The 13,056-nt window shown below is 44.4% G+C and overlaps 1 protein-coding gene across 1 annotated transcript; it reads right to left on the bottom strand.

Annotated features, from left to right (window-relative positions):
• Positions 1-3,254: 3,254 nt before the first annotated feature.
• tspan4b (tetraspanin 4b) lies at positions 3,255-12,744 on the bottom strand. The gene is made up of 8 exons (XM_060902318.1): positions 12,253-12,744; positions 10,999-11,068; positions 8,457-8,648; positions 8,269-8,343; positions 7,689-7,784; positions 7,494-7,607; positions 5,637-5,720; positions 3,255-3,666 (listed from the first exon to the last, which is right to left on the bottom strand). The coding sequence occupies exons 2-8, from the start codon at positions 11,065-11,067 to the stop codon at positions 3,598-3,600; spliced, it is 699 nt and encodes a 232-aa protein (XP_060758301.1). The 5' UTR covers position 11,068; positions 12,253-12,744; the 3' UTR covers positions 3,255-3,597.
• Positions 12,745-13,056: the final 312 nt, after the last annotated feature.

Raw genomic sequence — 13,056 nt, 5'->3', positions numbered from 1 at the left:
CCTTCAGCACTACTGCCGGCCATTTTGAATACCGGGTAATGCCATATGGCCTTTCTTCCGCTCCCAGCATATTCCAGTGCCTGATAAATGACGTTCTCTGGGACATGTTAGGCAAATACACCATCGCGTGCATCAATGATATCCTCATCTACTTCCCAGAAGAAGCAACCCACGTGGGTCATGTTAGAGCAGTTCTCAATTGCCTGCTCAAGAACCACCTCTACATCACAGCTGAAAAATGTGAGTTCAACCAGAAATGTATCTCCTTCTTAGGCTGTCATCAGTGCTGAGGGGGCTAGTATGGACTCTTCCAAGGTTTCGGCAGTCACCTCATGGCCCACTCCCAAGTCCATCAAGGATCTCCAACATTTCTTGGGTTTTGCAAACTTCTATCGCTGTTTCATTAGGAGTTTCAGCATGATTGCCGCTCCCTTAACCGCCTTGCTCAAGAAGGGACCCAAGCGACTCCATTGGAACCCCACGACAGAAGAAGCCTTCAGTCATCTGAAGCAAGCTTTCACCTCAGCCCCAGTGTTACAGCATCCTGACCCTTCAAAGCCATTCATTCTTGAGGTAGACACATCTGACACCGGAGTAGGGGCCATTCTGTCACAACGTTTTGGGGAGAAATTGAAAACTCATCCTATAGCCTTTTTTCTAGAAAAAACTCGCCTGCAGAAAGAAATTATGATGTGGGGAACAGAGAGCTGCTTGCCATCAAACTAGCCCTTGAAGAGTGCCAACACTGGTTAGAGGGAGCAACTCATCCGTTTATCATCCTCACAGATCATAAGAATCTGGAGTACCTCAGAAAAGCTAAGAGATTAAACCCTCGTCATGCCAGGTGGGCTCTTTTCTTTACACGCTTTGACTTCACCATATAATTCCGTCCAGGCTCTAAGAACACCAAAGCCGATGCACTATCATGAGTCTTTGCCCCACCTCATCAAGACTCTGTCACACACTCAATTCTCCCACAGCAGTGTTTTGTACAGTCTATCACTTGGGACCTCGATAAGGGAATCCCAACCTCAGACTCAACCCCACAATCTTCCACCAGGACTACTATATGTACTGAATCACCTCAGAGGCAGACTCATCATGTAGGCTCATGCATCTCCCGCCACTGGACACCCTGGCAGTCAGCGCACCCATTAGCTGTTGAAGAACAAGTATTGGTGGGAGAGCATGATCACAGACAGCAACCATTTCATTGCTTCATGCTCAGTTTGTGCCCAAGTCAAAGTGCTAAGAACCCCACCAGCAGGCAAGCTCTGTCCCCTCCCTGTACCTCAGAGACCCTGGTCCCACATAGCTATCAATTTCATCACCAACCCCCCCCAAGGCAATACAACCATTATGGTCACCATCGACTACTTTTCCAAAGCCCTTAAACTTATCGTGTTACCTGGCATCCCCACAGTAGCTCAAACTGCAGAATTACTATTCCAGCATGTTTTTAGATATTATGGCCTTCCTAAAGTCATTGTCAGCGATCGGGCCTTCAGTTCATCTCATGCTTTTGGACATGCTTCATGGAAAGACTGGGGATATCAGTGTCTCACATCAGGGTATTATCCCCAGTCAAACGATCAAGTTGAAAGAGCAAATCAAGAAATCAGCTGCTTCCTGAGGATTTTCTGCATGCCCAACCAGGGGGACTGGGCACAATTCCTCGCATGGGCCGAGTATGCGCAGAATTCCCTGAAACATTCTGCAACTCAGTTGATACCATTTCAGTGCATACTTGGCTACCAACCACCCTTTTTCCCCTAGGACGACACACCCAGTCATGCACAAGCAGTAGAAGACTGGTTTTCACACAGCCAAACTATATGGGAAGAGGTCCACCAACGTCTGGAAACCGTCAATGCCCAGTATAAGGACTATGCTGACAAGCGGTGGGCAAACAGTCCAGACTTTTCTCCAAGCGACAGAGTATGAGTGGCAACTAGGAACCTCAGAGAGCCCAACACCTGTAAGAAGCTCCAGCCATAATACATTGGACCATTCAAGGTCATTTGTCGCATTAACAAGGTCTCATACAGTCTGGAGCTCCCCCCCTCACAGCAGGCTAGCACCCACATTTCACGTCTCCAGTCTAAAACCTGCGATCCCAGGGTCCCTTGCTGAGACCACACCAGTCCAGGAACACCCAGCTCTCAACATAGAGGGTGAACCAGTCTACCAGGTAAAAAAGATCCTCAACTCAAGACGAAGAGGAGGACAAATTGAGTACCTGGTAGATTGGGAGGGTTACAGCCCTGAAGAACAGAGCTGGGTCGCCGCCAAGGATGTCTAGGCCCGCTCCTCAAGCAAGAATTCCACATCCTGACAAACCAGCACCCAGAGGTAGGGGCTGTCCCAGGAAGAATGTAGCTCCCAGAGGGAGCTCCTGGGGGAGGGGGGTTTCTGTCAGTATGGGTGGCTGAGAACGCTTTGACTACAAACATGGGCACCTCGAACTACAATCCCCAAGTCTCACAGCGCATCATAACTGATGCTCATATTCACAAGTGGATCATCAGGACTGATATTTCATCTGTGCTGTATGTCGAGCATGTATAGCATATTTGACAATAAACTTGACTTGACTTGATCAGAGCACAAGTTCCTGGTTCCAAAGTTGTCCTCTGGGACTCTATAGGACACAGTTATAGAAGTGAGTTATTTCTAATCACGCTGTCTGTTATCACCCAGATGAGGGTGGGTTCCCTTTAGAGTCTGGTTCCTCTCAGGGTTTCTTCCTCGTGGAGTCTGACGGAGTTTTTCATCACCAACATCACCACAGGCTTCATCATCAGGGATAAAATTATAATTGTGAAATTTATATCTGGAATTTATGTTTTTAAAAATCTGCTTTGTGTTCCGAATTAAAACCACTGTAGAAATAAAATGGAGTTGAACTGAAATTGGGCTAACCTCAAACCTGTCACTGTGCTAACAAACCCAGTGGGTTCATGATCATTTCTCAGGTGCTGTATGGAAATTTTTGGCACCCTGATAATTGTCAATAAATGTTAAACATTAAAAAAGCACAATAGGTTAAAGTTAAAATATCAATTAGCCACAAATTAGCTCACAATAAACTAGCATTATTTAAAAAAACTATAAATTAATCAGCAATTAACAGAAACTCACTATAATTATTCTATAATATGCAAACATTATTATTATAAATCATTTGAATAATTCTCGATATACAGTAATCAGTGATTAATCTGTTTAACCTTCTCATCATTAAAACACGTTAATATTTGAAATCACTTTATTAGACAGTAAAACATCAATCTATAGAGCATTGACCACCTTTAAGCTCCTCTTCAACATCACTCACCCCATCCTGTAATTAACGTCATCCATGTGATCAGTGCTCTGTTTATTAACGATTACAGTGTGCAGTATGAGAGTAAAGCACATGACCTGCTCCGACTCTCACACCCACACGGAAATCAACAATTTACACACACAGGCAGAAAAGCTCAGCTGAAAACCACGTTGGATGTAAATGAATTTAAAACCTCAGTAAAACTCAGTTTAGTTGAATTTGGCGTCCTGATGGAGTGGAATTCTCTCCTCTGTTACTGAAGCGCAGGATCAGTCCATGTACTTTTCCACTCGCAGGATTTGGCAGTACATCAGCATGGAGAAGGCCAGAGCCAGGATCTGGGGAAGGGAAGGAACTGGAACATGAGCTTGTCTACAAACCACAAATCTCTCTCTCTCTCTCTCTCTGATACACTCCATGTGGATGAGGAAAGGTGGAGCTTGTGGTTTCCTGTGGGATGGCGAGGTCCTCGTTGGTTTTATCACAGTCCATTTCTGGGGCAAGTGTTTGTTTTTCAGAGCTTTTTTAAATGAAAGATTGAACTTGACGTTTTTGACTGGATTTTTCATTTGACTTCTGTAAACTAACTGAAAGGAGTTGAAGAAACCCTGACTCGCTCGCTGAACCAGATCAGGGGGTTGCATGTTTAAATCTCTGCAGCTCGACAGAGCAGTTTTACAGGACACTCTGAAGACGCCATCGTCATTCTCAGGAACATATTATCGTTTGTGGGAATAATTACCACCTGAAGAATGAAAGCTGTTCAGCATTTTAGCGTTCACAGCAAAATGGCCGCCAATCAGTGTACAACTGTGGGCTGTAGAATTTCTGGTCCTTAACTCTAAAAACTGATATTTAACAGTTATTCCACGAAATCGAGTCATACATGAGCTGATAGCTGACGAGGCGCGCAGCACCAAGATTGAGTGGAATAACTGTTTTATTCTATCCACATTCACTGGATTTTGAAAAACAGAGCATTTTTATTTGCTGCAAATTTGATAAATAAAAATTTTTATACAAAACATCCAACAAAATCATTTCCACTTAGAATGTAAACAAACTTGTCAAAATGACAGGAGCAATTTGTGAAAAATTCAATAATAACTCTTGAAAAATTAAAAATAAAAAAAGATGTGTTCTTACTATCAAAAACTTTTACTTATTTTGTTGCTTTTTTTTCGTATTTTTGGGTTTTTCTTCTTCTCCTTCTTTAGAGTTTTTTGTTGGTTGGTAAACCAACTTAAATGTGCATTACCGCCACCGACTGGCTGGAGTGTGGAACAGGAGATAGTGGGGGTTGAACTATATTTTTAGCTATTTCTGTTTCTTTTAAATACCTGATAACAGTTTTTGGGGTTTCAGAGTCTTTATTTCATCCTCTGTTGGTTCAGAAACACGCTCTGCCATTTTGTTTTTCTCTACTCACGGTATATGAGCTGATATCCTAGTAGTAGAGTAGCCAATCAGAGCATGCGATTGCTCATATCCAGTGAATGTGGATTGAATAAGTTACTGTAATTGGTGTATTAGAAGGCAAAATTATGGTCAAACTTAGTTGAATTCGATGATGGGGCTAAAACACTGGGGGCAAAACCATCGTAACCCACAGAGTTAGTTTGGCGTTTAATGATCTGCTTCCTGTCCTGTCATTAACACTCGGGTCACATGACTTGGACTCGACTTTCACCGAAGTCACAGATTTGCTGACTTTCTCCTCAACCTGTAACTTTGACATCGATAGCTCATGGCTTCATGCCCACGTTTAAGCACTGAGACAGACCTGAGGACGGGAGCTCAGCGCCTTCACCATGTTCCCACAGACAGCAGCTTTCACCGACAAACACTGTCTCACTGACAAAAACGAGAGGGCTGGAACATGCAGAACCCGGTTCTACAACATCAGATGCTGAAGTGTCAATTTCACGTTACATTTGCTATTAAAAAGAGTCGGGAGCGCTGCGTGTAAACGGTGAACATCTTATCTCGTGTGATATTAAACTAAAATATTCTGTTCTTAGAGTGAAAGTTATTCATCTCTCAAATCTCCCCCCATCTCCCAGGTTCTGAAGGTCTTTAGTGAGGAAGTGATGAACACCAGTTTTAAAAACGCTGCATGACTTTTCTATAAATTTCTTACATTAATGATCACTTTGGCCTTAACTTTGCTATGACGTGTGTAAGACTCGAAACTGAAAGTTAAGGACATGTCACTCACAAAACAACAACCTGATGCCACATCTGATGAACCCCACACCCTCGTGGCTGATATCTCAGACCGTAAACCCTCTCTGAGGTGATGTGTTACCTGCACGATGCCGAGACACACTCCGAAACCCAGAACCCAGGTGATGTTGTCCAGAACCCACGCCTTCGCCTTCTCATAACAGGGCTGAGACACAGAAACAAGAAGGGTGTGAGTTCACGACCAAACCACTGCTTCTGTTCTTACAAAGAAATTATAAAAAATGAGAAATGCAATAACTCAGTTATAAAAAGAATATGAGCTAACATCAGAAATGACAGTAATTAATTAATTAACCAATTAATTTCTGTGGCTAAGAAAATTAGAGTTTAAACAGTTTTGCTCTTTTCATCTTTGACCGTTTTATTTTTAAGGTTTCTTCTTGGTTTGGTGAAATGTCTGCATTGAGGAACAAACTAACACTAATCCTGTTTAACTCTCCTTAAGGACTCCTACATGAGGCTGCTGTTTCTGGACTTTAGTTCTGCGTTTAATACCATCATCCTGCAGAAACTGGTTACCAAGCTGGCAACGCTGGGAACCTTCTCATCCCTGTGCAATTGGGTTCTGGATTTCCTGACCTGCAGGCCACCAGTGTGTCAGGATTAACAGCAACACTTCTTCCACCATCACCCTCAACACCGGCTCCCCCAGGGCCGTGTGCTCAGCCCTCTGCTGTACACACTGATGACCTTCGACTGCAGGGCTCACTACGACAGCAATCTCATGGTGAAGTTCACTGACGACACAGTAGTGGTTGGACTCATCACCAACGGGGATGAGTCATCGTACAGGATGGAGGTGGAGGACCTGACAAGACGGGGACAACAACCTCATCCTCAACATCCAGAAGACCAAGGAGATGGTTGTGGATTTCCATAGGACTGGCACCCCCCCCACACACACACACAGACACATCAATGGAGCAGATGTGGAGATGGTTCCCTCCGTCAGGTACCTCAGAGTTCACCTGACCAACACGCTCACCTGGTGCACCAACACCACGGCTGTCATAAAGAAAGCCCACCAGCGCCTCTACTTCCTGAGGAAACTGAAGAGGGCAGGACTGGGGGCTGATGTCCTCAGGTCCTTTTACAGCTGTGTGGTGATGAGCATCCTGACGTCCTGACTCACGGTGCGCTATGCTGGCTGCACTGTGGCTGAGAAGGAGGTGCTGCAGAGGGTGGTCAAGTCTGCACAGAGGAGCGTTGGGTGCAGCTTACCACCCATCAGTGACATCTACACCACCAGATGTAAAGAAAGAGCCACCTGCATCCTCCGTGACCCCACCCACCCTGCACACAGACTTTTCACTCCCCTGCCCTCTGGAAGGAAGCTGCACTGCATCCAGGCAAAAACATATAGACTGAAAAACAGCTTCTGCCCGGATGCAGTCAGACTGCTGAACTGCTCGACCGCCATATACTGAACACTACGCACCTTACCAACGTGCCTTCATACTGTGAACTGTTGCTGCTCGTGTTTTTGCTGCTGTACTTTCGCACTGTTGCGCTGAACACCTTGAAGCTGTTGCCACTGCAGTACATTGTGCAATACTTTACTGCCCTTTGAATTTTAATGTTTTCCGAGATAGCTTTTATTTTAGTTTATTCTATATTTAAATCCAACCTTAGTTTATTCTATTTTATTCTATATGTTATTTAACTATTTTTTCTTATTTAGTTACTTTTTGTTTTTAGTTAGTTAGTTACTTATTCACACACCGAGACCTGGGTAGCTGTGTTTCCTTCTTATCATGTCACGTGGTTTGAATGACGACAAATTTGAGTCTGAGTTCATCTCTCAGACTTTTAAACAATTGTTCATGTGTTTATTTTTCTTTCCATGTGGCACAGATTCTGAATGCCGGAGTAGAATTGACCCCAGGTGACCCCCTGCGGTTTAAACATGACCTCTGACCTCTTCCCAGCGGTGGCAGGGAGGGGTGTGGTCTCTGCAGCAGGACTCAGGGGGCGGTCCCTCCGTCGTCCGGTTGTACCAGTCAGTGTGGTTGCTCACGCCGCAGCATTTAAACTGCACGAGACACAAAAATCAGCGGATTTGAATCAAACAGTGTCACCACGAAGATGGACAAAGAGAATAAAATCCTCTTACAATCCTCTGCATGCTGTCCCAGGACTTCTTCAGGCTGGGGTTGGTGTCATAATCCCTCATTCCCTCAATCAGGTCCTCCTTTGCTTTCTGGTCCAGCTGGATAACACACAAACACCGGGAATTAATTAATTAGTTTGTTTGTTTGTTTGGTTTCTTGCTAGTTTGCTTGTGAGTTTGTTTCATGACTTATGTGTTTGCTTGTTAATTTTTCATTAAAAAAAACATTTGTTTATTTATTTCCATGCATATTTATTAGTTTACAGACATTAAATAATTTGTTTACTTGTGTGCTTGTTTACTTATGTCTGCATTTGTTTAGCCATTTATTTACTTGTTTTTGTTTATATATTTATTTATGTAATTGTTTATTCTCATTTTGATTTGTTTGTAAAGTACCACACGTTTGTATCCACCTTGTATCTCATTACTGATGTCTCGCACTTCTTTCTTTATTTCAGTGAAATACATCAGCGATCGTTCTGTGAGAAGGTTCTGGATCAGATGCTCGCTCTATGGCAGGGGTTCAAGTAGAACGGTATGAAGAAGCTTTGCGTAACCCCAGCATTGTGCAGGTTCTCACCTCTTTGTGGAAGAGCCCCAGCATGAGGACGAGCGCCACTTCAGTCAGGAACAGCAGCAGGAGGATCACGAAAAACTGGGAAGAGAACAGAAGAGCCGTGAACCTGATGAGCACCTGATGAGAACCTCACACGCTCTGTGTTCACTGGACTGGCTGTGATGTCATTAGGCCACGCCCAAACATCTCACCGTCATCAGAAGACACCGCTGCTCCTTCAGAGCCCCCAGACAGCCCAGGAACCCCGTCACCATGGTAACACCCCCGGCAACCAGCAGCAGGTTGGCCACGGAGAGCGACGGGAAGGACAGCGGGAGGTACGAGATCTCAGCCTGGCGGAAGGAAAGCCACACCCCTACACCAAACAGGCCACACCCACCCAACTGTAAACAAGGCAAGCACAGGTGAGAAGAAAATCAGGAAAATGAAATTATTATTATTGTTGTTGTTGTTATTATTGATATTTACGCCTCAGTGTGTGTATTCTTTCCCAAAACAGAATGTAAAATCTCTGTCTTAATACCCGCTCTGTTTCTGAGTTCTTTACCTGTACAGGAGTAACATCTGTAATCTCATCTCATCTCATTATCTGTAGCCGCTTTATCCTGTTCTACAGGGTCGCAGGCGAGCTGGAGCCTATCCCAGCTGACTACGGGCGAAAGGCGGGGTTCACCCTGGACAAGTCGCCAGGTCATCACAGGGCTGACACATAGACACAGACAACCATTCACACTCACATTCACACCTACGCTCAATTTAGAGTCACCAGTTAACCTAACCTGCATGTCTTTGGACTGTGGGGGAAACCGGAGCACCCGGAGGAAACCCACGCGGACACGGGGAGAACATGCAAACTCCACACAGAAAGGCCCTCGCCGGCCACGGGGCTTGAACCCGGACCTTCTTGCTGTGAGGCAACAGCGCTAACCACTACACCACTGTGCCGCCCTAATAATAATAATAATAATAATAAATGCCATGAAGGAAATAAATCATTGATTCATAAATAACATTTGGAACTCAATCAATAATTAAAACTCCTAGAAGGTCAGTTTGATGCTAAAAGCCGAGCTGCTGTTTCTCCAAACCATCGACTGTAGAACACATGCAGGGCGTGGCTCCACTCTCCTGTTCTATAGGAATGAAGCTAAAATACCTCCGACATGGTGTTAAATTAGGAGCCAGAGTCTGCACAGTCAAGACGAGGGGGTAGACCCACCCACTCTGTTGATAGCCTCGCCCACTGAGTGCATTGCAGAACACCTTCGTTGTGGAAATCAATCTTCTGTCTATCCAGAGAGCTTTATCAGTTCCAGCTGGAGATATTTCATGAACACGGATGCGTCTATGAAGGACATTTATCACATGAACCTGATCTGGAAATTCGCTGACACGAGATTGGTGACCAGCATGACCCGTCATCACCCCGGAGTGGAACGCTGCGCTACGCTGTGCAGTGTGAGTTCATCAGTCATTGTCTGGGACACGCGGATATTCTGAGTGGGCTGTAAACTAACTCACCGACTTATAAAATCCATCAAACGGAATTGGCTCACTGGTGAACAAACTTCTTCTGGATAAACTTTGAAAGCTTTTAAAAACAAATATCTGGGGAACATTAAAATAATGCAGATATCAGTATAGAGAAAACTGACTACTTGACTTCACACTGTAAAAAAAGAATAGTTGAGAATACTTGAAATTTCAAGGCAACAGTCTGCATTAAGAATTTTATGTTTTGCCAACGATGTGCCCATGATAATCCAAACTATGATAAAACTGTTATCTTTATTAAGAATTCTTAATTAAGTCAATTTTCAATTCCTCATTCTGCCAACATAGATTTCTCTTTTTGCTGAACAGTGGCATTCACAGTAGTACAAAAAGGCAAATGAGGTTATCAGACTTTTTGGGGGGCTTTTTTCACCTTTATTTGGATAGAACAGTGTAGAGACAGGAAATGAGCGGGACAGGGAGGGATCGGGAAATGACCTTGGGTCGGAATCGAACCTGGGTCCCCGGATTTATGGTATGGCGCCTTATCCACCTGAGCCACACCCACACAGTGGTAACCTCAGGGGCGTCATGGCTCAGGTGGATAAGGCGCCATACCATAAATCCGGGGACCCGGGTTCGGTTCCGATCCGAGGTCATTTCCCGATCCCTCCCCGTCTCTCTCTCTCCCGCTCATTTCCTGTCTCTACGCTGTCCTATCCAAATAGAGGTGAAAAAAGCCCCCCAAAAAAATTGTGATTGCCTTTTTCCACTACTGTGAATGCCACTGTTCAGCAAAAAGAGAAATCTATGTTGGCAGAATGAGGAATTGAAAATTGACTTAATTAAGAATTCTTAATAAAGATAACAGTTTTATCATAGTTTGGATTATCATGGGCACATCGTTGGCAAAACATAAAATTCTTAATGCAGACGGTTGCCTTGAAATTTCAAGTATTCTCAACTATTTTTTTTTACAGTGCAACACTGGAGATGGAACGACAGTTTAAACGAGAAATGTGACAAAGAAAAAAGCAATTTTGTTGCTGAAACACATGGAGATGGGCGGAGCTAAAGATTATACTGCAGCCAGCGGGGGCGCTAGACCTGAGTGGGCTTCACTTTTTATGTTAAGACGAAACTCTGTCCATGTTTTCTACAGTCGATGCTCTGAACTGATCCCGTACTCTTGAGACGTGTCACTTCCTAAAGATGTAAAGTTCGAGTCCAGGATCTCACCCAGAAGATGAGGTTGAAGATGAACATGAGATATTTGACACAGCAGAGGCAGCCTCGGGACACGCCCATCCTGCAGGAGACGGGAGAGAGACAGGCTGCGTCACGAGGGAGATCACTAACACACACAGTTAACACACTTCAACCATTCACTCTCCTTCCTCCGTGTGTGTGTGTGTGTGTGTGTGTGTATCAGCCTTCACTTTGACTCCAGTGGAATTCCATGACCTGCTCCATGGACAGGAAGTGCCTATTTCCTAACAGGAAGTGGCCACCCAACTCTGTGATGCTGATAGTGTTTATTCCTCAGACAGAACAGATCTGAGTTTCACCTCCAACTTTAACTAAACCCTAAAACTGCACAGTACAGCAGAACGCTGGTACGAGGAGAAAGTAGAACCACATGTAGGTCTGTTCAAAACTTAAAGTATGACATCACACACACACACACACACACACACCATTATGTGTCCTGAGGAAATGACCCTCAGCTCATGTATTATGGGGGAACAAAGACACAGTCAGAAGAATGTAATAAAGTTTATACATGCAATTCAGTGCAAAAGTTTGTATCCCCCTTTCTGAGTTGTGCATGGAAAACTTTAAAACTGGGCACCAATTTCACATCCCCAAACAGAACTCCATCAGGTCTCTTTATCAACACGCTTCCATATTTCCATCCCCTGGAGATGAGCTCTAATGGAGTTACTGGAAGGCGTGGACTTCATTAGTGTTTAATGATTTAATGAAATAAACATTCAAGTCTTATTTCAACTCAAACTCCTGAGTGGTTGAGTTATGAGTTGGAGGAATCCAAAAACAGCTCCCACACACACTCGACTCGGACTTCTTACACTTTTGTGGAGCTGGAGAAGGAAATAAAGAAAATAAAGTGTCCGGAGTGGAGAGAGTTTCCCAAAAGTGGCAACCAGCAAACCCTGACTTCAACAAAGTATGGGGGGCGCGCCAAAAATAAATAAACAAACAAACAAACACACACATGCAGAAGAAATTCACCAAATTCCAAATGGATCATACAGCTGTTCAGGGTTAGTGTTGCTTATCACCACAACAAAGGAACATCTGTAAAAATGCAAAATGCACATGAAAAGTCTTTGAGGGAGAGGGTGCACAAACTTTTGCACATGTCCATACTAAGATTGTGTGGACTCATGGATTATGGATCAAGCCTCAGCACCTGGAACCCATTTCACACCTCCATAATGACATGAAGCAGAGAAGTGGGTTTTAATTTACCTGCTGGAGGAGGAGGAGGAGGAGGAGGAGCGCAGACGGGAAATCGGGAAGAAAAACTCGGAATGTTTCCAGGAATCTTTGAGGAAAAAAAGATTCCTGAAGGAATAATTGTTTGAGAGTGATTTCAGTCCGGATCGTGGTTGTCGGTCTGCAGCAGGTTCCAGCAGATGCGATGAGGAGTGTGTGTGTTCAGGGCTGATGTTCTGGTGCTCTTTGGTTCCTCAGTGCTTTTCTCAGACTCGTTCCTCCTTCAGATCTTTTTAAATTTCCAAATGAGACAGATTCCTTCCTGTGTTTCAAAAACGAGATTCCAAGTTCTCCATGGCCAGAGCAGACGTCCACTTTTTATTCTCAACTCCACATTGTTGATCTTTCATTCTTCTCGCACTAATTTTCTCTCTTTCTCTCTCGCTCTCTGTTCCCAATAAGTTCCAGATGTGGTGAGCGGCCCTCCCCTCCTCTCTCTCTCTCTCTATCTCTCCCCTCTTTCCTTTTGTCCCAAGAGAATCCATTCTACTGCAAGACCCTCCTCTTCTTAAATCTCTCTTTCCCCTCCCCCTTTCTCTCTCCCCTTCCCTCCCCCTCCCTCTTTCTCCCCTCCCCCTTTCTCTCTCCCCTCCCCCTCCCCCTTTCTCCCCTCCCCCTTTCTCTCTCCCCTCCCCCTCTCTGTGGTTTTGTTTAAACGGTTGTGAAGAATTCTGTTTTTCCCCAGCAGTCATACATGTGATGATCCTCTGCAGTCTTCTCTGGTTGTAAACATGTTTTGCACACACACACACACACACACACACGAAGTTTCAGTAT

The sequence above is a fragment of the Neoarius graeffei genome, chromosome 20 (genome assembly GCF_027579695.1).
Source record: "Neoarius graeffei isolate fNeoGra1 chromosome 20, fNeoGra1.pri, whole genome shotgun sequence".
In the NCBI taxonomy this organism is placed as follows: domain Eukaryota; kingdom Metazoa; phylum Chordata; class Actinopteri; order Siluriformes; family Ariidae; genus Neoarius; species Neoarius graeffei.
This window is presented reverse-complemented; position numbering and strand designations above follow the sequence as displayed.